The 25,769-nt window shown below is 45.8% G+C and overlaps 1 protein-coding gene across 2 annotated transcripts in view; it reads left to right on the top strand.

The window, feature by feature from the left end:
• CERK (ceramide kinase) overlaps positions 1-25,769 on the top strand; it is a 159,935-nt gene that overhangs the window by 116,757 nt on the left and 17,409 nt on the right. For both annotated transcript variants that reach the window (XM_063927116.1, XM_063927117.1), the window contains 3 exons: positions 5,397-5,549; positions 16,188-16,293; positions 16,438-16,508. In XM_063927116.1, coding sequence (XP_063783186.1) covers positions 5,397-5,549; positions 16,188-16,293; positions 16,438-16,508 — 330 coding nt within the window. The remainder of the gene's footprint in view (positions 1-5,396; positions 5,550-16,187; positions 16,294-16,437; positions 16,509-25,769) is intronic.

Here is a 25,769-nt window from a genome sequence, read left to right as displayed (position 1 = left end):
GTTTGTCTTTTGGGTGGCAATACAAACATAGCCATTTAGGCACATGCTGCTAATGTACAGACTCCCCAGCCCTTTTTCTGATACTGACTACGCACAAGAGTATTAGCACAGGGAAGAAGAGGAAGTCACTGCCCACCCCCACAGTCTACACTTCTTTTAGGATTGCAGTTTCTGAGCTCGGACTCTTGATCAGAGAGACGGCTGCTGATGTGAGATTGAGAGAAATTACACACAGTATGGTGGGAGAAAAAAAGCACCAAAAGTACAGCGAGACCTTAGACTGGGTAATTACAGATATGTCACAAGATCTTAGCAAAGGTAATGCGAATTGGGCGCAAGACCTTAGTGTGGGTAATGTGGGAGATACTGAAAGACTTTAGCTACAGCAATGAGAGAGATAGAAAAAAGTCAGCCTCTGTCCTGTATGAGGGTGTATCCATAAACGGTGCCATAGATAATGCAGTGTAATGACTGACAAAAGTAGTTAATTTTTCTTTCACAAACTCTACAGGCACATGCTGCGGCGGCCGGCGGTGATTGACAGCTGAACTAGGCGGGCGTGTGTACACGCCCGGCCAGTTCATGACGTCCGTCCCCAACGGATCGGGCAGTGTGTGTGCTCAACACACTGCCCGATCCGTCCACAGATATATCTGCAGATCAATTGATCTGCAGATAAATCTATCAGTGTGTACCCACCTTAAGAAAGCACTTGCACTTTTTTTTATAGACTTTCAACTCTAAGAAAATATTTCATTTTAAGACTACAAAAAATGGAGCAGGAAACGTAATGTACTCCTAAGGATACTGGACACACCTTATTTATTTTTATTTTTTGTTATATAGCGTTATATAAAGCGTGCCTACAACCTATACACAAAACCACATTAAATGGATATCTTTACAGACACCATATAAATAATCATAGTTTCACCAATTGCTGGAGCTGCTGGGGTCTGAGAGGGAACCACCCTCTGCATAGACAAAATTAGTTGCTGGGCCTCTGTGCTCTACTGCTGTGTGTTCACGCTTTAACTTTTGTTGCTAAAGTGTCTGAGGGGCAGATGTATTAAGCTTTGAGAAGTGATAAAGCAGTGATAAGTGCAAGGTAATAGCGCACCAACCAGTCAGCTCCAATATGTAAATTGACAGTTAGGAGCTGACTGGCTAGTGCATTATCACCTTGCACTTATCACTGCTTTATCTCTTCTCCAGGCTTAATACATCTGCCCCTGAGCAGGGCCGTAACTAGGGGGGGGGGCTAAGGGGGCATGCGCCCCGGGTGCAGGAATTGAGGGGGTGCCGAGGAGTTACAGAGGAACAGGGTTTTTTGTTTTTGTTTTTACCAGCAGTGCTGTGCTGCTCCAGTGAGACAGCAGACTACTCCCGGGGCAATGTCTCTGACCTACCTGTCTGCCCACAGTTGGCTCTGACGCTGTGCGGATGAGCTCCAGTACCTAGGATTTCTCCTATGCTGGCTACTGTCTTAAACTCTCTTCTTTGCCATGCAGTGCTGCAACTAGCATGCAGTGAACTGTGCAAGCTATAGAGGTGAGCTGTTGGTGCTGTGTTTTTAAGCAGGCTATGATCCATGCTGCCTGGCCAGCACCAACCGATAACAAGCTGCCACCTACACACCATTGAGAAGACACGCTGTAGTGTAGTGATGTAGTTCAGTATGTAGGGGATGTTGTACGAGTGATGTAATGCAGTGGATATGGGAATGTAGTGCAGTGACATAGTGCAATGTATGGAGACACACAGGGGGGCATGTAGTGGAACATGCTGCTGGGAAGGCATGTAACGCTTAGGGCAGTTGGGGCACATAGGGGAATATTGTCCAATAGTATCCCCTTTTTTATTTTTATTTTTTTATAATACTGTATAATTATTTTAGTCTGACAGTGTTTGTTTGCATGGTTTTTTGTGGTTGTTTTTTTTTAAGGTAGGGGGTGGGGGCGGGTGGCAAATTACCGCCTTGCCCCGGGTGATGAAAATCCTAGTTTCGGCCCTGCCCTGAGTGTGGTAAAGTAGGAAACTGATAGCTCATCACAATGAGGGTGTTCCTTTGGTCTAATCTTGTGACTGATGTTGAATGTTACAATATCTTTGTGTTGCGAAATGACAGAGAAAAACGTAAGTACAACAGCTTAAATATAACGAATGTTGCAAGTGGTACCAATGTGCTAGTGAAACAAGGCGACAAAATAAATGATGCCAGACTCAGGGTGAATAGTATCAGTCAGTGTCTATATTGATGCTTTGCTGTACATATAGGGCTCACTCTTACAGAAATCTTTCATATCAAATGGTACGTATTTATTTGTGGGAAGGCTAACAATCTTACATATTTCCCCAGATACTGTCACTCAGTGTATAACGCTGGGCAGGGCTCTAGCAGGGTCTGCCCTTCTGAATCAGAGATCACTGTGTGCTAGAAACACCCCCCTACACACACACACTGGTACACGTCATTACTAGCCCTGGGCCAGATACACAAGCTGCAGCCATATGCCACGGTGGTAGTCCGCCCCGCATGTCAGTCCCTACCTTTCCTGCACAGGTGTATGCCGCGGTGGTAGTCCGCCCCGCATGTCAGACCCTACCTTTCCCACACAGGTACAACGTGGCTACCCCCACCCCCCCTCTTTTCACAGGTTACACAGCCACTGGGCCACATAAACCGGCTGCATTTGCCACGCTGCTGACAGTTCCTTACCTGCGGGTTACAGTGCGGTTCCCCATTCCCGGGGATGATGACGGCGGCTGCTGGGTGTGGCATGCGGAGGATGGCAGCAGCGTTGCACCGTGCCACCGATACTTGGCCCAGATCCTGGTTGAACACACAGCGTGGAAGCTGTGATGCGTGGGACGGAAGCCGACGGCAGCCAATGGCTTAACAGCCGCAGCCGGTGACGTCACGGGGTCGGGCCTGGCGGCTGCTGTACACACAGCGTGGTGGCTGCTGAGGGCAGTGGTGATGTCACAGGGTCGGGGTTTCCAGTCTGTTCCGCCGGCTGCTGCTGAACACCCAGCGTGGTGGCTGCCTGGTGCTGCTGGGGCTATGTGTAGTGGGGACAATATCATCGCTTCAGGTACTATTAGATAGCAAACATGTTATTGCACAGTCTTTGTACTGCTGTGGTACAGCCAATGGGGCACAATTGTTAACAGGGTGTCACACATAGTATTGTGCCAGCCGGCAGCCCAGGTGTATGAGGCATTACCTAAACACTACCCTGCTGCATGCGTGCCCACAGAGTTACAGGGCAACCCCAGGTGGGTCCCACTGCCAATGGCCAGCCCCTTCTCTATGGATCAGGTTCTACATTGTGCAACTATGCATATGATACATTATACTGCACAGGACTAGGGTGTATTCTCTACAGTGTATTGCTGCTACTAATCTGGGACTCTATCATGCATACACTACTAATTCATTTTATAACGCTGGCCGGGCCTGTAGCAGGGACTGCCCTTCTGCATCACAAACCAGGGACTGTAGTACACTATGTGATTCATCGCGGCCTGCGGCCACTATTCACGTTGTTGCAAGGATCTACACCCTCTTGACCATCGCACGCCCTTTTGCCGTGCACTATTTAACCACAAACACAATTATGATTGCAGGTTATACTCCATATAATACAAATATAGCATGGCCTAGGGGCGTGCAGGGGTTCAGGGGGCGTAGCCTGTTGCATAAAATACAAAGATCTCAAGCACAACGGGCGTGCAGGGGATAAGGGGGCGTAACCCCTTACAACGGTGTGAAGAGCGCCCGTGGGGCACGATAAATCACCTATTATAATATATGAATAAATTTAATATGCTGCTTTGTAACCCCAAGGATGAGAACGTAAATACAAATAACAAACACAATGTTTGACATATGAGAACAATACTGATAAAATTGGATGCAACGAAGGACAAGATAAACTGACCTTGTATAAACATAACGAGGGGAGGGGGATATATAGGGTGTTGGAGTAATAAATGGAAGTCTTTACTGTATATAGCAGGAGCAGTTTGTAGTGTGACTAGTACTCCTTGTCAACCTAACAGCACTGCAGTCGCTGCCAGGTGACCTGTTCAATTGTGGTAGCTAAGTGTGATATAACTAAGGGGGTTGGCTGGAGTTTGGTGTAAATTAGGCTGGCGGGGGGTGTTCATGTGTGTAGCCAACCAGTGATCTGACAGAGGGCATATGTACTAAGCCTTGGAGAGTGATAAAGTACCAACCAGTCAGCTCCTAACAGCCATGTTACAGGCTGTGCTTAAAAAATGAGCTGATTGGTTGATAGTTTATCTCTCTACACTTTATCATTCTTGAAATCTAAGTACATCTGCCACACAATGAGGTAGTGTTGGTTGGTATTATGAGACACTGGTATCAGTTCTGTTGAATATCGTCTGGTTACAGCTGATGTTCGGAGCAGCCCGATAACCTTCCTGAGCAGGAAAGTTAACGCTATGGGTATTGAAGTTAATGTTGGTTTGCTGAAGTGTGTGCTTGTTGTCAGTTTAGGCTGGCAGAGCCGCAGCTAACTCTGTACTTCTATGTAATCTGCCTCTGATGAATTATCCACATAACTGGCATGGGGGGTAATTCAGAGTTAATTGTAGATGTGCTAAATTTAGCACATCTACGATCAGTTACTCTCACACGCAGGGGGGACGCCCAACACAGGGCTAGTCCGTCCCGCATGTCAGGCCCTGCCTTTCCCGCACAGGTACAAAGCATCGCACAGCGGTGATGCTTTTGTACCTATGAGTAGCTCCCTGCCAGCGCAGCTCCTGCGCTCTAGCAGGGAGCTACTGGCCGGGAGCCTACCCAACGGACCAGACACGCCTCCGTTGTCCTGACCGCGCCCCGCCAACAGCGTTCTAACACCATTGGCACGCCCCCTCCCGCCCCGCAACCTCCTCTGCCTGTCAATTAGATAGCAGATAGCATCTCGCTGAGCTCCCAGGGTGCGCACGCATAGTGCGGCCGCTGTGTGCGCACTACACAAAAAGATAAACACTGCGATTGCTGCCACTGCAGCGATCCAGTCTGCATTATCCCCATAGTCAGATCACATGCAACTGCGCCACACAACTATGCCCCCCAGTTTTTGACGAGGAGATCCATTCTGCAGGTGTGCATAATATATTATTTAAAAAAATATGTTTTAAACTAAATTAAATTAACTGTTTTGAAGAGAAAAATTGTCGGTTAAGTGGTTATCTGAGGATGAGGAATAGTGGTAGGTCTGAGAGTTGTGGTTATTCTTGTGCATAAATGAATCATGCACTAAAAATCCATCCCTTTATATGAATGTGAAAGTAATGGCAAAAGGAGTCGACATCCAACAATTTTCAAACATAGTTACTTGACGTCTTATTTTTTGCAGGTGATTCTCAGCCCTTGGATGTTAGTTCAGTTCACCACAAGAAAATGTTTGTGAAGTACTCCGTTTCTTTATTGGGCTACGGTTTCTACGGTGATGTTTTAAAAGGAAGTGAAAAGAATCGGTGGCTGGGCCCTGCTAGATATGACTTTTCAGGTAAAGTAACAAAAGTTGTTTTTTGTTTTGTTTGACTTAAGGAAATACAGTTACATTTTTACAGTTTGACAGCCTCCGTACTTTGTAGTTTATAGCTGATAGACAGGTGAGGACTATAATATGGTACATTCATAATAGAATAGGATTAGCGATGGCAAACTGCACGACATATTGTTCAGCTCTTTTATATTATTTGATCTTGTTAAAGAATGATAATTTGTATCATGTTGCTGTTTATCAAGTTCTCCTGTTTGTGAAGAGGAATGTTTTCAAATGTGATGTCCCAGTAGGAAAATTAAAAATACATTTACAAGGAAGTGATCTAAGGTGTGATAAATCCACAAATTACATTTACATTTTTAATTGCATAAGATTTCTTTTGCTGTGTAACAGTGATCTATCATTTTATTGTACTAAATCTTCCTGTAGCTACAAAATTCTTAAATGTAATTACGGAATTGTTTTTTTCTTTTTCAACTTTGTGCACTTGAAGAAAATCTAAAACACACATTTACTTCCGTAAATAGATTTCAACTTAAAATTACAGAAGAAAGCTCATTTTATGTATTAAATCATTGCCTTTTCCCCTCTTTCCACTCCTCTTATGTTTTGGTAACCTGCAATAAGTATATTCACTCTTTCTTTCTTTCTTTCTTTCTTTCTTTCTTTCTTTCTTTCTTTCTTTCTTTCTTTCTTTCTTTCTTTCTTTCTTTCTTTCTTTCTCTCTTTCTCTCTCTCTCTCTCTCTCGCGCTCTCTCTCTCGCGCTCTCTCTCTCGCGCTCTCTCACACTCTGCCTTTAGTTAATACCTATATTGTGACATTTCTATAACCACTCATAGTGCTGTGATATGTTACACAGAGTAAAAAGGATACATGGCAAATGAACATCGGTAGATAACAGGTCGGCGGAGTTGAACATGGATATACTGCATGTCTGTAGAGGATGGAAGGAGAGGGAATACCTACTAGTGTAGTATTTAAAGAAGTAATAAGAGTTGTTAATTAAAGTGTTAAAAGATAGATCAGCTCCTTTGGTTAGCGCAAGTTCTCCAGCTTTTTCCTGTCTGTTCCTCAGATGTGTTAGGAATCCAATTCTTCCCTGTTGTGGACAATGGAGACAAGTAGAAAATAATAGTGCATTTATGTTCCACAAAGGAATATATGTAAAATGCTCATGATTTCTTGTGATAAATGTAGTGCTGATCGGCATACTAGATTAAAATATGTTAAATGATTATCTGTTGACTATGTTTGGACCCACATTGTCTTCTAAAAAGAGTGTAGTAATTTAAAAAAAAAATATATATATATATATATATACAAGTTGAGTATCCCTTATCCAAAATGCTTGGGACCAGAAGAATTTTGGATATCGGATTTTTCCGTATTTTGGAATAATTGCATACCTTAATGAGATATCATGGTGATGGGACCTAAGTCTAAGCACAGAATGCATTTTTGTTACATATACACCTTATACACACAGCCGGAAGGTCATTTTAGCCAATATTTTTTGTAACTTTGTGCATTACACAAAGTGTGTGTACATTCACACAATTCATTTATGTTTCATATACACCTTATACACACAGCCTGAAGGTTATTTAATACAATATTTTTAATAACTTTGTGTATAAACAAAGTTTGTGTACATTGAGCCATCAGAAAACAAAGGTTTCACAATCTCACTCTCACTCAAAAAAGTCCGTATTTTGGAATATTCCGTATTTCGGAATATTTGGATATGGGATACTCAACCTGTATATGTATATGTATGTATATATATATATATATATATATATATATATATATATTATTTTTTTTAAAGAATAAGCAACTACATGTTTTTATCCTTCATTGAAATTTCTGTGTGTGCTGCACTGTGTGAACCATAGAGGTCACCGTGAATAAGAGCAAGAGTCTAACTGGTCAGAGGATAGACTCCTGTTCAGTCAGGAGCAGTGTTTAGTTCCAATGCATTCTTGTCTAAGAATTTATCAGTACAAACAGGGTATTTATAGTCCAAAGGACCATTTTGGCTAGTCCACATATTCGTTTGTGGAGGATAAAACACTATTATCTTCTTGTGTACAGATCCTAAAAATGTAAAGAGTTACTTGAATACACCAGTAGGTGCTCTGTTTTCTTCTGTCCTATACCAATTTTGCACTACTGTAACTATCATTTGGTGTATTTAGAATTGAGGTGCTACCTTCTCATCCATGGATTCTTTTGGATTTTATATCATATGTAAGTTATATAGGATAAGTGCCATAGTCTTATACCCATTTATACACTTGTTTATAGGGGTTAGACAGAAATATGGAAACACCTAGAAAAATAATGATTTTATTAGCTAATGACGTGTAGGACTGCCGTTGGCGTCCAAAATTGCCTGATTTATCCTTGAAATGGTCAAATAGAAGTCCTGGATTGTCGACAATGGAATCTTAAACCATTCTTCATGCAAAACTTGTTCAAGTTCACGGAGTGATGTTAGAGGCGGATAACGTGACTGAATTCTGTTCTCCTAAAACCGACCACAGTTGTCCTATGTTATTGAGGATTGGCGATTGGGAGGGACAGGGAAGACGAGACACCTCATCTGTATGCTTAGAAAACAACAATTGGACGACATGAGCTGTATGAATCTGTGCCTGATCATCTTGGTACCAGGTGTCACCTGCTTGAAACAATGTCTACACCATGGGATGGACCTGGTCAACCAAAATGTCTACATAATCCTTGGCAGTGACTGAACCATCCATGGTGATAATGGTGCTGGCAGAATACCATGATATGGCTGCCAAAATCATCACAGACTCTCCTCCATGCTTCACTCTTGGCATTCGACAGTCCTGATAGTACCCATGGCTTTGTGTTCTTCACACGTAAACTTATCCTGCAATTGGGAACATGGTGAAGGATGATTCATCCGACTACATGACAGTCTTCCATTGTGCAGCAGTCCACAATTTTACACCACTCTCTCCGCTTTTTGGCATTCCCCGGGTTTCCCAGTGGTTTGGCAACTGCAATACAGTGCATGAGGTTCATACCTCATTTACACAGGTAAGGTGCCAAGGACATGTATTAAGGTATCTTTTGTAGGATCAACAATTCTGCATACCAGTACTCACGATGAATCGGAAGAAATTACTCCCATCAAGGTTTCTTTTGACTTCATTCATAGGTTTATTGATAAATGAATTAAATATATGACAATAAAAACGTTAAAAACAATTTTTGAAAAAGGTTCTATGAATGTATTGACTGCTGGGGGTCACATCTCTACTCAGAGACATGGTGCTTAGGCAAAATTCAACAAATAGCCAAGTAGGTCCGGTTCCTAAGGGGGCTAGATGTGTAAATAATAAATAAGGGTCGTGCTTTCCTCTGTGTAGCAGGTGCAAAGTCCCTCCAGGCAGTACCTCCTCTGACTAACGCGTTTCCAGAGTGGTCCTCTCATGATTACGTTTTTATTGTCATAATTTTTTCATTTATATTAAACCTATAAATGAAGTCAAAAGAAACCTTGATGTAAGTCTTTTCACCCGATTCATCGTGAGTACTGGTACGCAGAATTGTTGATACCACAAAAGATACCTTGATAGATGTCCTTGGCACCTTGGGGGTCTTTCCCACCTGATTGTAGCTGAGCTAAAGTTAGCACAGCTATGATCACTGACACAGACATGTGGGGGGACGCCAGCAAAGAGCTACTCCGCCACGCATGTCTGGCTCGGCCCCACCGCACAAGTACAAAAGCATCGCCCAGCGGCGATTCTTTTGTACTTGTAGAGTAACTCCCAGCCAGCGCAGCTCCTGTTGCTGGCCGGGAGTTACTTGTTGCTGCCAGGGTCGCAGAGGCTGCATGTGATGTCACGCAGCCGCTGCGTCCCGCCACAAATCCCCCCCCCCCCCCCCCCCCCGCACGGTGTGGCCACACCTGTGTTGGCCGGACCGCGCCCTGAAAACGGCGGCCGAATGCCGCCGTGCTGTCCCTCCCGCCCAGTGACCGCCTCTGCCTGTCAATCAAGCAGAGGCGATCGCTGGGCAACACCGGCCGTCTGGCATGCGCTGGCGCACTGAGGCGCCGGCGCTTGCATAGTTCTGACCCGAACGCACCACTGCGAAAAACTGCAGCGTGCGATCGGGTCGGAATCACTCCCCTTATCTGTGTAAGTGAGGTATGAACCTCATCCGCTGAATTGCAGATTGCCAAGTTACTGGTTAAAAGATACCTTGATATATGTCTTTATCATTGCTTTTGTGTAAATGAGCTACACACTGCCCTATAAGAAACCTTAGTTTTTTCTTCACTGCTAAATAGTTTTTTGATACATCAGTGAAAACATTGTATTATGATTACCTTTGTTTAAAACTACACTACATATTGCCACTATCAACCTTACTTTCTTCATGTATCCAGTATACTAACACCTGAGTTACTAAGAAAAACAACCAACAAGACAATCTTTTATTCATCGCCAATTTAGGATAAGTGTTCACTACTGTATGTCTAGTACACTGCACATCCATGTATTGTCTACCACCATTTTCCACACCACTTCCATTGTTTCCAAAAGTTTATAAGGATCTTCTTGGGATAGGTACCCCGGTGTTCACGAAAAGGCTGCTTTTATACTTCTTGAAGCGCCCAGATTCTCCTATCTTTCCACTTTTAGAATCATTATTTATCCACCTTTGATTTGGACTACTAGCTAGCATTCTTTTGTTATCCATACTCTCAATTCAGTCTGTGTACATACAGAATTAAATAATTGCTTTTCTAATGCAAAGTCCAAAGTATGGTATGTTAACAAATGTAGTCTGCAATCTGTAGAGTGTAAAAAAAAAAAAAACACTGAAAAACTGACTACATTGTCATTAAATGTCCTTTTAGAGTAAAACCACAAAGACTAATGCATACATTTGGCACCTGCTGAACATCAATTGATCAACAAGCCGGTCATACTATATGCATATGTATTTTTCTCTAACGTCCTAAGTGGATGCTGGGGACTCCGTAAGGACCATGGGGAATAGCGGCTCCGCAGGAGACTGGGCACATCTAAAGAAAGCTTTAGGACTATCTGGTGTGCACTGGCTCCTCCCCCTATGACCCTCCTCCAAGCCTCAGTTAGATCTCTGTGCCCGAACGAGAAGGGTGCACACTAGGGGCTCTCCTGAGCTTCTTAGTGAAAGTTTTAGTTTAGGTTTTTTATTTTCAGTGAGACCTGCTGGCAACAGGCTCACTACATCGAGGGACTAAGGGGAGAAGAAGCGAACTCACCTGCGTGCAGAGTGGATTGGGCTTCTTAGGCTACTGGACATTAGCTCCAGAGGGACGATCACAGGCCCAGCCTGGATGGGTCCCAGAGCCGCGCCGCCGGCCCCCTTACAGAGCCAGAAGGCAGAAGAGGTCCGGAAAATCGGCGGCAGAAGACGTCCTGTCTTCAACAAGGTAGCGCACAGCACTGCAGCTGTGCGCCATTGCTCTCAGCACACTTCACACTTCGGTCACTGAGGGTGCAGGGCGCTGGGGGGGGGGCGCCCTGAGACGCAATAAAAACACCTTGGCTGGCGAAAATACATCACATATAGCCCCCAGGGCTATATGGATGAATTTTAACCCCTGCCAGAATCCATAAAAAAGCAGGAGAAAAGTCCGCGAAAAAGGGGCGGAGCCTATCTCCTCAGCACACTGGCGCCATTTTCCCTCACAGCTCCGTTGGAGGGAAGCTCCCCTGGCTCTCCCCTGCAGTCACTACACTACAGAAAGGGTTAAAAAAGAGAGGGGGGCACTAATTAGGCGCAGTATTAACTATACAGCAGCTATAAGTGGAAAAACACTTATATAAGGTTATCCCTGTATATATATAGCGCTCTGGTGTGTGCTGGCAAACTCTCCCTCTGTCTCCCCAAAGGGCTAGTGGGGTCCTGTCCTCTATCAGAGCATTCCCTGTGTGTGTGCTGTATGTTGGTACTTTTGTGTCGACATGTATGAGGAGAAAAATGATGTGGAGACGGAGCAGATTGCCTGTAATAGTGATGTCACCCCCTAGGGGGTCGACACCTGAGTGGATGAACTGTTGGAAGGAATTACGTGACAGTGTCAGCTCTGTATAAAAGACAGTGGTTGACATGAGACAGCCGGCTACTCAGCTTGTGCCTGTCCAGACGTCTCATAGGCCGTCAGGGGCTCTAAAGCGCCCGTTACCTCAGATGGCAGATATAGACGCCGACACGGATACTGACTCCAGTGTCGACGGTGAAGAGACGAATGTGACTTCCAGTAGGGCCACACGTTACATGATTGAGGCAATGAAAAATGTTTTACACATTTCTGATAATACGAGTACCACCAAAAAAGGGGTATTATGTTCGGTGAGGAAAAACTACCTGTAGTTTTCCTGAATCTGAGAAATTAAATGAGGTGTGTGATGATGCGTGGGTTTCCCCCGATAACAACTGATAATTTCTAAAATGTTATTGGCATTATATCCTTTCCCGCCAGAGGTTAGGGTGCGTTGGGAAACACCCCCTAGGGTGGATAAAGCGCTCACACGCTTGTAAGGGCTCTACCTTCGCCTGAGATGGCCGCCCTTAAGGATCCTGCTGATAGAAAGCAGGAGGGTATCCTAAAAGGTATTTACACACATACTGGTGTTATACTGCGACCAGCAATCGCCTCAGCCTGGATGTGCAGTGCTGGGTTGGCGTGGTCGGATTCCCTGACTGAAAATATTGATACCCTAGATAGGGACAGTATATTTTTGCCTATAGAGCATTTAAAAGATGCATTTCTATATATGCGTGATGCACAGCGGAATATTTGCCAACTGGCATCAAGTCTAAGCGCGTTGTCCATTTCTACCAGTAGAGGGTTATGGACACGTCAGTGGTCAGGTGATGCGTATTCCAAACGGCATTTGGAAGTATTGCTTTATTAAGGGGAGGAGTTATTTGGGGTCGGTCTTTCAGACCTGGTGGCCACGGCAACAGCTGGGAATTCCACGTTTGTACCCCAGGTCGCCTCTCAACATGAGAAGACGCCGTATTATCAGGCGCAGTCTTTTCGTGGACAAGCGGGCAAAAGGTTCCTCATTTCTGCCCCGTGACAGAGGGAGAGGAAAAAGGCTGCAGAAATCAGCCAGTTCCCAGGAACAGAAACCCTCTCCCGCCTCTGCCAAGCCCTCAGTATACGCTGGAGCTTTACAAGCAGAATCAGGCACGGTGGGGGGCCCGTCTCAATGAATTTCAGCGCGCAGTGGGCTCACTCGCAAGTAGACCCCTGGATCCTTCAGGTGATATCTCAGGGGTACAAATTAGAATTCGAGACGTCTCCCCCTCGCCGTTTCCTAAAGTCGGCTTTACCGATGTCTCCTTCTGACAGGGAGACAGTTTTGGAAGCCATTCACAAGCTGTATTCCCAGCAGGTGATAATCAAGATACCCCTCCTGCAACAGGGAACGGGGTATTATTCCACACTGTTGTGGTACCGAAGCCGGACGGCTCGGTGAGACCGATTCTAAATCTAAAATCTTTGAACACTTACATACAGAGGTTCAAATTCAAGATTGAGTCACTCAGAGCAGTGATTGCGAACCTGGAAGAAGGGGACTACATGATGTCTCGGGACATCAAGGATGCTTACCTTCATGTCAAAATTTACCCTTCTCACCAAGGGTACCTCAGGTTTATGGTACAGAACTGTCACTATCAGTTCAGACGCTGCCGTATGGATGGTCCACGGCACCCCGGGTCTTTACCAAGGTAATGGTCGAAATGATGATATTCCTTCGAAGGAAGTGAATTTTAGTTATCCCTTACTTGGACAATTCCCTGATAAGGGTAAGATCCAGGGAACAGTTGGAGGTCGGTGTAGCACTATCTCAGGTAGTGTTGCGGCAGCACGATTGGATTCTCAATATTCCAAAATCACACCTGGTTCCGACGACGTGTCTTCTGTTCCTAGGGATGATCCTGGACACAGTCCAGAAAAAGGTGTTTCTCCCGGAGGAGAAAGCCAGGGAGTTATCCGAGCTAGTCAGGAACCTCCTAAAACCGAGCCAAGTCTCAGTGCATCAATGCACAAGGGTTCTGGGTAAAATGGTGGCTTCCTACGAAGCAATCCCATTCGGCAGATTCCACGCAAGAACTTTCCAGTGGGACCTGCTGGACAAATGGTCCGGTCGCATCTTCAGATGCATCAGCGGATAACCCTGTCACCAAGGACAAGGGTGTCCCTCCTGTGGTGGTTGCAGAGTGCTCATCTTCTAGAGGGCCGCAGATTAGGCATTCAGGACTGGGTCCTGGTGACCACGGATGCCAGCCTGCGAGGCTGGGGAGCAGTCACACAGGAAAGGAATATCCAGGGCTTATGGTCAAGCCTGGAGACATCACTTCACATAAATATCCTGAAGCTAAGGGACATTTACAATGCTCTAAGCTTAGCAAGACCTCTGCTTCAAGGTCAGCCGGTGTTGATCCAGTAGGACAACATCACGGCAGTCACCCACGTAAACAGACAGGGTGGCACAAGAAGCAGGAGGGCAATGACAGAAGCTGCAAGGATTTTTCGCTGGGCGGAAAATCATGTGATAGCACTGTCAGCAGTATTCATTCCGGGAGTGGACAACTGGGAAGCAGACTTCCTCAGCACGACCTCCACCCGGGAGAGTGGGGACTTCACCCAGAAGTCTTCCACATGATTAAAAACTCGACAGGTATTGCGCCAGGTCCAGGGACCCTCAGGCAATAAGCTGTAGACGCTCTGGTAACACCGTGGGTGTACCAGTCAGGGTATGTGTTCCCTCCTCTGCCTCTCATACCCAAGGTACTGAGATTGATAAGATGGAGAGGAGTAAGCACTATATTCGTGGTTCCGGATTGGCCAAGAAGGACTTGGTAACCGGAACTTCAAGAGATGCTGACGGAGGATCCGTGGCCTCTACCTCTAAGAAGGGACCTGCTCCAGCAAGGACCCTGTCTGTTCCAAGACTTACCGCGGCTGCGTTTGACGGCATGGCGGTTGAACGCCGGATCCTGAAGGAAAAAAGGCATTCCAGATGAAGTCATCCCTATCCTGATCAAAGCCAGGAAGGATGTATCCGCAAAAACATTATCACCGCAATTGGCGAAAATATGTTGCGTGGTGCGAGGCCAGTAAGGCCCGACGGAGGAAATTCAACTGGGTCGATTCCTACATTTCCTGCAAACAGGAGTGTCTATGGGCCTGAAATTGGGGTCCATTAAGGTTCAAATTTCGGCCCTGTCAATTTTCTTCCAAAAAGAACTAGCTTCAGTCCCTGAAGTTCAGACGTTTGTAAAAGGGGTACTGCATATACAGCCTCCTTTTGTGCCTCCAGTGGCACTTTGGGATCTCAATGTAGTTTTGGGTTCCTAAAGTCACATTGGTTTGAACCACTTAAATCTGTGGAGTTAAAATATCTCACATGAAAAGTGGTCATGCTGTTGGCCCTGGCCTGGGCCAGGCGCGTGTCAGAATTGGCGGCTTTATCCTGAAAAAGCCCTTATCTGATTTTCCATTCGGACAGGGAGGAATTGAGGACTCGTCCTCAGTTTCTCCCCAAGGTGGTTTCAGCGTTTCTCCTGAACCAACCTATTTGTGGTACCTGCGGCTACTAGGGACTTGGAGGCCTCCAAGTTGCTAGACGTTGTCAGTGCCCTGAAAATATATGTTTCCAGGACGGCTGGAGTCAGGAAATCTGACTCGCTGTTTATCCTGTATGCACCCAACAAGCTGGGTGCTCCTGCTTCTAAGCAGGCTATTGCTCGTTGGATTTGTAGTACAATTCAGCTTGCACATTCTGTGGCAGGCCTGCCACAGCCAAAAATCTGTAAATGCCCACTCCACAAGGAAGGTGGGCTCATCTTGGGCGGCTGCCCGAGGGGTCTCGGCTTTTCAACTTTGCCGAGCAGCTACTTGGTCTGGAGCAAATACGTTTGTAAAATTCTACAAAATTGATATCCTGGCTGAGGAGGACCTGGAGTTCTCTCATTTGGTGCTGCAGAGTCATCCGCACTCTCCCGCCCGTTTGGGAGCTTTGGTATAATCCCCATGGTCCTTACGGAGTCCCCAGCATCCACTTAGGACGTTAGAGAAAATAAGAATTTACTTACCGATAATTCTATTTCTCATAGTCCGTAGTGGATGCTGGGCGCCCATCCTAAGTGCGGATTGTCTGCAATACTTGTACATAGTTATTGTTACAAAAATCGGGTTATTATTGTTGTGAGCCATCTTTCAGAGGCTCCTCTGTTATCATGCTGTTAACTGGGTTCAGATCACAGGTTATACGGTGTGATTGGTGTGGCTGGTATGAGTCTTACCCGGGATTCAAAATCCTTCCTTATTGTGTACGCTCGTCCGGGCACAGTATCCTAACTGAGGCTTGGAGGAGGGTCATAGGGGGAGGAGCCAGTGCACACCAGATAGTCCTAAAGCTTTCTTTAGATGTGCCCAGTCTCCTGCGGAGCCGCTATTCCCCATGGTCCTTACGGAGTCCCCAGCATCCACTACGGACTATGAGAAATAGAATTATCGGTAAGTAAATTCTTATTTTTTATGTAAGAACGTTATAGCATTATTTGACTTTCTGTATTTTTAGGTTTCAAGACTTTTTTATCTCATCGCTACTATGAAGGAACAGTATCTTTTCAACCAGCAAAATGGGCCGTTGGGTCTCCACGGGACAAAGTTCGCTGCACATCTGGGCAAGTTGCTTGGTTGAGAAGTGTTCTAGAATGCACAAATTGTTTATAACTGTTATATTTCTAGTGTGTGTGTGTGGGGGGGGGGGGTTAAAGCACAATAAGGGAAATTTTTACTCTTTGTGATGTGAAGTTTTGTTCTTCCAGGTGCTACATTTGCAGGCAAAGTAGTAATCAGCTGGAAGAGCAGCAGAAAGCCAGTGTGTTGGAGCACAATGGTGAGGAAACTTTACACTTTACCTCTCTGTAGTGAATATCACATTAATACATGGGTAAATATTGATTTGAAATGATTAGTATTGGATCAAACAAACAAAGCTGCCAAATCCACAAATGTGAATGGTTTGGAAAGGGCTATGACTTATTTTAATTGGTTACTCCTTTAAAACACCAGGCAGACTTGATGGGAACTGACCAATGCCTGCAAGCCACAGACTATACATCAGGGTCTTTACACTTTGCAGTACCAAGATCATTGATCACTTATGTTAGTGTATTCTCAGTGGGTGCAGAATTGAGGTAGATGGTTGTCCAATATTTGCTAATTAGTTGGAAAAAATGACGTGAGATAATGGCTTGTAGTTGGACAAAATGGATTTGTGAAATAAGGGGATACGGTCGTTAGGTCGACCCAACTTAGGTCGACACTCATTAGGTTGACCACTGACGGTCAACATTGCCCTTAGGTCGACATGAGTATTTCACTTTTTTTTTTCTTCACTGTTTTGGGTTTTTTCATACTTAACGATACACATGGACTACGATTGGAACGGTAACCTGTGCTGAGCGAAGCGAGGGAACACGGTGCACTAATTTGGGTTCCCTGTCACTTTACGGAGAAAACTACACCAAAAACAGTCAAAAAACGCGTGTCGACCTAAGGGCAGTGTCAACCTTCAGTGGTCGACCTAATGAGTGTCGATCTAAGTTGGGTCGACCCAACGACCCATACCCTGAAATAAGTGCATGTTTTAAGAAGGATCACAATGTAAATGTGGAGAGACAGGTTGAAGAAATGAGAGAGAAGGAGCAGAAAAGTTGGGAAGTAATACAACAGGGTTTAGGGGGTTTATTGTAGGTTAAGATGATAAGTTGAGTGCTAATAAACTAATATGTATGTCTACTAACAAACGTTAACCACATCGTTCTGTTTGTGAGTCCCTTTTCTCAAAAGCCAGTTTTCTGGTGTCCGGAATGATTGGGTTTTATTTCATTTTTTCACCAAAGTATGTTTTTATGCAAATAATAAAATAATAAGTCAGGAGGGATATGGCTTTTTATGATAGGCAGTTGGAAGATGCTTAAATAGATTTTTCTTTGTTTGTTCTGTAATATCTGTTCATCAGTTGAGGTCTCCTGTCTTTTATGGTGGGTCTCTCTTTTTGCCAGTCTTATGATTTAGTGTAAATAGAATCTAATTGATTTGGTCCTTATAGTTTAATTTTATATGACGTCATAAATGCGCTATTTTTTTTTCTAATTCGTAGGGGCTGTGGCACCTTTTTAAATAAGTTTAAGCAGCATGTTTTCTGTCTGACACTCAAGCATTTTTATCAGTCCTAGGGGGTAATTCAGACTGGATCGCTGCAGTTGCAGCAGTCACAGTCTGAATTTCCTTGTGGAGAGCGTGCGTGCCGGGGCTCTGCAGGTAGCTCCCTGCCAGTGTGCAGGAGCTGCGCAGAGAGGGAGCTACTCGCCGTGCAATGCTTTTGCACCCTTGCGAGGGGGGCAGAGTCAGACATGCGGGGCGGACTCCCGCATGTCTGAGAAACTGATCAGAGATTTGCTAAATTTTGCACATCTACGATCAGATCTGAATTAGGCCCTTAGTCCCGCATACCATGCCAATAGATTTATTTTCTTTTTTTAATTTTTCTCTGACGTCCTAGTGGATGCTGGGACTCCGTCAGGACCATGGGGATTAGCGGCTCCGCAGGAGACAGGGCACAAAAATAAAAGCTTTAGGACTAGGTGGTGTGCACTGGCTCCTCCCCCTATGACCCTCCTCCAAGCCTCAGTTAGGTTTTTGTGCCCGTCCGAGCAGGGTGCAATCTAGGTGGCTCTCCTAAAGAGCTGCTTAGAAAAAGTTATTAGGTTTTTTATTTTCAGTGAGTCCTGCTGGCAACAGGCTCACTGCAACGAGGGACTTAGGGGAGAAGAAGTGAACTCGCCTGCGTGCAGGATGGATTGGCTTCTTAGGCTACTGGACACCATTAGCTCCAGAGGGATCGAACACAGGCCCAGCCATGGAGTCCGGTCCCGGAGCCGCGCCGCCGACCCCCTTGCAGATGCCGAAAAGTGAAGAGGTCCAGAAACCGGCGGCAGAAGACTTTTCAGTCTTCATGAGGTAGCGCACAGCACTGCAGCTGTGCGCCATTGTTGTCAGCACACTTCACACCAGCGGTCACTGAGGGTGCAGGGCGCTGGGGGGGGGGCGCCCTGGGCAGCAATGATAATACCTTGTTCTGGCTAAAAATACATCACATATAGCCCCTGGGGCTATATGGATGTATTTAACCCCTGCCAGGTCTCACAAACACCGGGAGAAGAGCCCGCCGTAATAGGGGGCGGGGCCTATCTCCTCAGCACACAGCGCCATTTTCCTGCACAGCTCCGCTGCGAGGAAGGCTCCCAGGACTCTCCCCTGCACTGCACTACAGAAACAGGGTAAAAAAACAGAGAGGGGGGGCACTTTTTTGGCGATATTGATATATTAAGCTGCTATAAAGGAAACAACACTTCTGTAGGGTTGTTCCTATATATTTATAGCGCTTGGGTGTGTGCTGGCAAACTCTCCCTCTGTCTCCCCAAAGGGCTAGTGGGGTCCTGTCTTCGATAAGAGCATTCCCTGTGTGTCTGCTGTGTGTCGGTACGTGTGTGTCGACATGTATGAGGACGATGTTGGTGTGGAGGCGGAGCAATTGCCGGTAATGGTGATGTCACCCCCTAGGGAGTCGACACCGGAATGGATGGCTTTGTTTATGGAATTACGTGATAATGTCAGCACGTTACAAAAATCAGTTGACGACATGAGACGGCCGGCAAACCAGTTAGTACCTGTCCAGGCGTCTCAGACACCGTCAGGGGCTGTAAAACGCCCTTTACCTCAGTCGGTCGACACAGACCCAGACACGGACACCGAATCTAGTGTCGACGGTGAAGAAACAAACATATTTTCCAGTAGGGCCACACGTTATATGATCACGGCAATGAAGGAGGCTTTGCATATCTCTGATACTGCAAGTACCACAAAAAGGGGTATTATGTGGGGTCTGAAAAAACTACCTGTAGTTTTTCCTGAATCAGAGGAATTGAATGAAGTGTGTGATGAAGCGTGGGTTAACCCCGATAGAAAACTGCTAATTTCAAAGAAGTTATTGGCATTATATCCTTTCCCGCCAGAGGTTAGGGCGCGCTGGGAAACACCCCCTAGGGTGGATAAGGCACTCACACGCTTATCAAAACAAGTGGCGTTACCGTCTCCTGAAACGGCCGCCCTCAAGGATCCAGCTGATAGGAGGCTGGAAACTACCCTGAAAAGTATATACACTCATACTGGTGTTATACTGCGACCAGCCATCGCCTCTGCATGGATGTGCAGTGCTGGGGTGGTTTGGTCGGATTCCCTGACTGAAAATATTGATACCCTGGATAGGGACAGTATTTTATTGACTATAGAGCAATTAAAGGATGCTTTTCTTTATATGTGAGATGCTCAGAGGGATATTTGCACTCTGGCATCGAGAGTAAGTGCGATGTCCATATCTGCCAGAAGAAGTTTATGGACGCGACAGTGGTCAGGTGATGCGGATTCCAAACGGCATATGGAAGTATTGCCGTATAAAGGGGAGGAATTATTTGGGGTCGGTCTATCGGATTTGGTGGCCACGGCAACAGCCGGGAAATCCACCTTTTTACCTCTGGTCCCCTCCCAACAGAAAAAGACACCGTCTTTTCAGCCGCAGTCCTTTCGTTCCTATAAGAACAAGCGGGCAAAAGGACAGTCATATCTGCCCCGAGGCAAAGGAAAGGGTAAGAGAGTGCACCAAGCAGCTCCCTCCCAGGAGCAGAAGCCCTCCCCGGCTTCTGCAAAGCCCTCAGCATGACGTTGGGGCTTTACAAGCGGACTCAGGGGCGGTGGGGGGTCGACTCAAGAATTTCAGCGCACAGTGGGCTCACTCACAGGTGGACCCCTGGATCCTGCAGGTAGTATCTCAGGGTTACAGGTTGGAATTCGAGAAGTCTCCCCCTCGCCGGTTCCTAAAGTCTGCTCTGCCAACGTCTCCCTCAGACAGGGCGACGGTATTGGAAGCCATTCACAAGCTGTATTCTCAGCAGGTGATAGTCAAGGTACCCCTCCTACAACAGGGAAAGGGGTATTATTCCACACTATTTGTGGTACCGAAGCCGGACGGCTCGGTAAGACCTATTCTAAATCTGAAATCTTTGAACCTGTACATACAAAAATTCAAGTTCAAGATGGAGTCACTCAGAGCAGTGATAGCGAATCTGGAAGAAGGGGACTTTATGGTGTCCCTGGACATCAAGGATGCTTACCTGCATGTCCCAATTTGCCCTTCACATCAAGGGTACCTCAGGTTCGTGGTGCAAAACTGTCATTATCAGTTTCAGACGCTGCCGTTTGGATTGTCCACGGCACCTCGGGTCTTTACCAAGGTAATGGCCGAAATGATGTTTCTTCTGCGAAGAAAAGGCGTATTAATTATCCCTTACTTGGACGATCTCCTGATAAGGGCAAGGTCCAGAGAACAGCTGGGGGACGTAGTAGCACTAACCCAAGTAGTGCTGCAACAGCACGGGTGGATTCTGAATTTTCCAAAATCTCAATTGACCCCGACGACACGTCTGCTGTTCCTGGGAATGATTCTGGACACGGTTCAGAAAAAGGTGTTTCTTCCGGAGGAGAAAGCCAGGGAGTTATCCGAACTTGTCAGGAACCTCCTAAAACCAGGAAAGGTGTCTGTGCATCAATGCACAAGAGTCCTGGGAAAAATGGTGGCTTCTTACGAAGCGATTCCATTCGGCAGATTCCACGCACAAACTTTTCAGTGGGATCTGCTGGACAAATGGTCCGGATCGCATCTGCAGATGCATCAGCGGATAACTTTGTCTCCACGGACAAGGGTGTCTCTTCTGTGGTGGTTGCAGAGTGCTCATCTGTTAGAGGGCCGCAGATTCAGCATACAGGACTGGGTCCTGGTGACCACGGATGCCAGTCTGAGAGGCTGGGGAGCGGTCACACAGGGAAGAAACTTCCAGGGAGTGTGGTCAAGCCTGGAGATGTCTCTTCACATAAATATACTGGAGCTAAGAGCGATTTACAATGCTCTAAGCCTGGCAAAACCCCTGCTTCAGGGTCAGCCGGTGTTGATCCAGTCGGACAACATCACGGCAGTCGCCCACGTAAACAGACAGGGCGGCACAAGAAGCAGGAGGGCAATGGCAGAAGCTGCAAGGATTTTTCGCTGGGCGGAAGATCATGTGATAGCACTGTCAGCAGTGTTCATTCCGGGAGTGGACAACTGGGAAGCGGACTTCCTCAGCAGACACGATCTACACCCGGGAGAGTGGGGACTTCATCCAGAAGTCTTCCACATGATTGTGAACCGTTGGGAAAAACCAAAGGTGGATATGATGGCGTCCCGCCTCAACAAAAAACTGGACAGGTATTGCGCCAGGTCAAGAGACCCTCAGGCAATAGCTGTGGACGCTCTGGTAACACCGTGGGTGTTCCAGTCAGTGTATGTGTTTCCTCCTCTGCCTCTCATACCAAAAGTACTGAGAATTATACGGCAAAGGGGAGTAAGAACGATACTCGTGGCTCCGGATTGGCCAAGAAGAACTAGGTACCCGGAACTTCAGGAGATGCTCACGGAAGATCCGTGGCCTCTACCTCTAAGACGGGACCTGCTTCAGCAGGGACCGTGTCTATTCCAAGACTTACCGCGGCTGCGTTTGACGGCATGGCGGTTGAACGCCGAATTCTAAGGGAAAAAGGCATTCCGGAAGAGGTCATCCCTACCCTGGTAAAAGCCAGGAAGGAGGTGACTGCACAACATTATCACCGCATTTGGAGAAAATATGTTGCGTGGTGTGAGGCCAGGAAGGGCCCGACGGAGGAATTTCAACTGGGTCGATTCCTACATTTCCTGCAAACAGGATTGTCTATGGGCCTCAAGTTAGGGTCCATTAAGGTTCAAATTTCGGCCCTGTCGATTTTCTTCCAGAAAGAATTGGCTTCAGTTCCTGAAGTCCAGACTTTTGTAAAAGGAGTACTACATATACAGCCCCCGGTTGTGCCCCCAGTGGCTCCGTGGGATCTTAATGTAGTTTTGGATTTTCTCAAATCCCATTGGTTTGAGCCACTCAAATCGGTGGATTTGAAATATCTTACATGGAAAGTAACCATGCTACTGGCCCTGGCTTCAGCCAGGAGAGTGTCAGAATTGGCGGCTTTATCGTATAAAAGCCCATATCTGATTTTCCATTCGGACAGGGCAGAACTGCGGACGCGTCCTCAGTTTCTGCCTAAGGTGGTTTCAGCGTTTCACCTGAACCAGCCTATTGTGGTGCCTGCGGCTACTAGCGATTTGGAGGATTCCAAGTTGCTGGACGTTGTCAGGGCATTGAAAATATATATTTCAAGGACGGCTGGAGTCAGAAAATCTGACTCGCTGTTTATACTGTATGCACCCAACAAGCTGGGTGCTCCTGCTTCTAAGCAGACGATTGCTCGTTGGATTTGTAGCACAATTCAACTTGCACATTCTGTGGCAGGCCTGCCACAGCCTAAATCTATCAAGGCCCATTCCACAAGGAAGGTGGGCTCATCTTGGGCGGCTGCCCGAGGGGTCTCGGCATTACAACTCTGCCGAGCAGCTACGTGGTCGGGGGAGAACACGTTTGTAAAATTCTACAAATTTGATACCCTGGCTAAAGAGGACCTGGAGTTCTCTCATTCGGTGCTGCAGAGTCATCCGCACTCTCCCGCCCGTTTGGGAGCTTTGGTATAATCCCCATGGTCCTGACGGAGTCCCAGCATCCACTAGGACGTCAGAGAAAATAAGATTTTACTTACCGATAAATCTATTTCTCGTAGTCCGTAGTGGATGCTGGGCGCCCATCCCAAGTGCGGATTGTCTGCAATACTTGTACATAGTTATTGTTACAAAAAAATCGGGTTGTTATTGTTGTGAGCCGTCTGTTCAGAGGCTCCTACGTTTGTCATACTGTTAACTGGGTTCAGATCACAAGTTGTACGGTGTGATTGGTGTGGCTGGTATGAGTCTTACCCGGGATTCAAAATCCTTCCTTATTGTGTACGCTCGTCCGGGCACAGTATCCTAACTGAGGCTTGGAGGAGGGTCATAGGGGGAGGAGCCAGTGCACACCACCTAGTCCTAAAGCTTTTATTTTTGTGCCCTGTCTCCTGCGGAGCCGCTAATCCCCATGGTCCTGACGGAGTCCCAGCATCCACTACGGACTACGAGAAATAGATTTATCGGTAAGTAAAATCTTATTTTTTTTTTGTTGGAGGGGGGGGGGTGTGCAGTAGATCATTCTAAAGTTACATTCGGTACCGCGGGATTGGAAAACCTCCACTGTTCTTTCTTACTAGAGTACAGAATTGACATGGATTATATTGTATGTTTTTGAAATAAATCCTTGATGTCGTGGCTGAATTTTATTTAGTTCACAATGTGGAAGTTGCACTGAATTATTTCTGGGTTTCTTATTTTATTTTTTGTGTTGTAATCTTGTGCATGGCCTCTGAATCCCAGGTACACTGCTGGAACTTGAGACAGCCTTTGTTCCAGTCTAAAGGGAGCGATCGCTGCTTAAAATCTAAGCAATTTGACTAGATTGCTTAGATTTTAAGCAAGATCGCTCCGTGTGGTTAGCCCCCACAGCGATAGTGATGCGCAGCCCTGCGCATCGCTATCACTGGTGCTAGATTGGCCAATCCAGCAGGTCGCTCATTTCACCCGCTGGGTGAAATGAGCGCCCCCCCCCCCCCCCCCCCGTCTCCCCCTGCACGCTCAACATACATCGCGCTGTGCTGAGCGGCGGGAGAGATGTGTTGCGAGCGGTTCGCTCAGCACACATCTCTCCCGCATCGGCTGGTGAGTACTGGTCTTAAGGGATGGGAACAAAAGCACCTGACAGTTTGGCTCGTACATACTATTGGGTAGACATTTATGGGTTAAAGAAGAGATCCTACATTGTTTATTTTTACTTAAAGTATTTTTATTCCACCTAAATGGAAATATGTTTTTGTTCGTGCCTAAATGGTAAGAGTGCAGTCAATGTTATATTTATTTTAGTCAAACTAATTTGTCACACTATTGTCAACCATATGTCACCTCTCTTGCCTACGTAACGTTTAATTTATTTTGAAGTGATTTCAGCAATTTTTCACACACTATGTCCTATAATAAACCTTACTGGGATTGGATTTTTCAGTGCTGGAAGTATAATTCCTCAAAATGCTCTGAATTTTGATTGGTTTATTTTTCATTTTCAAAATAACAACAAAACTCTGCTTGTGAACTACAATACATTAAGGAAACCTAAAAAAATATGGTACGTTAATATGCTAGTGTTAGCCTTTTGCTGTAACAGATGGACAGTAAATGACTTGTGTTATCCTCTGAAATTTCTTATTACAGCACAGGTGGAAGTCAGATAATTAGCTCATCTAGAGGGAAGGCCAAAATATTGGTTGTCTGCTTGTTTATTCACCTTTTGTGATGTTATGTTAACAACTCTTTGTGAATAGTTGTAGCTCTCGCTCTGGAAAAGGCAGGCAAGGTTATTAACCCCATCTGCTGCTGCTATTGACACGGTCAATATGAACAAAGACTAATGGATTTATAGTGTTTGGCAAGTGTGCTATGAGTGATTTATCCAGATGTCTTAGGAACAAAAGACAATTATGGGATTGGCATATTGTCTTGCAGCAGAAAGGTTGGCGCTGGTAACAGTAGGGCTTCTTGCCTATCGAGTTGCCAACTACTTATTAAAGTGCCAAAATCAACATATAGAATAGATTCATATTTGCAGTGTGTTTATTTCAGTCTGGCTTAGTGAGATTTGATTCTCTGGATTCTCAGTCACAGCATGGCTTTAGGTTGCATTATTTTTACATCTTAGCGGGGGCAGACTGTATGTTCTGCATTTGATTTTAATGTATCAGGGTACGGGTGGACATCAAAATAAATGCCTCTTTGAAAGAAAAGAAAAAAGAACCACCTGTCCATTTCTCTGCTATCTCCATTTCCTACAGTTAGATTATCTACAACAAGGTCTGCACTTTTTACTAAGGCACTTTATACACTTCTACACACTGACATCTGCTGCCACTAAAAGTACAGACCTGAGCCTTTTGATGAAATGATCTATTGCATGGAGGGTACTGTACACTGGGCTTTGAAAGCAAGTGAAATGGAAATACAGAC

This window comes from Pseudophryne corroboree, chromosome 6, assembly GCF_028390025.1.
Source record: "Pseudophryne corroboree isolate aPseCor3 chromosome 6, aPseCor3.hap2, whole genome shotgun sequence".
Taxonomy (NCBI): Eukaryota; Metazoa; Chordata; class Amphibia; order Anura; family Myobatrachidae; genus Pseudophryne; species Pseudophryne corroboree.
This window is presented reverse-complemented; position numbering and strand designations above follow the sequence as displayed.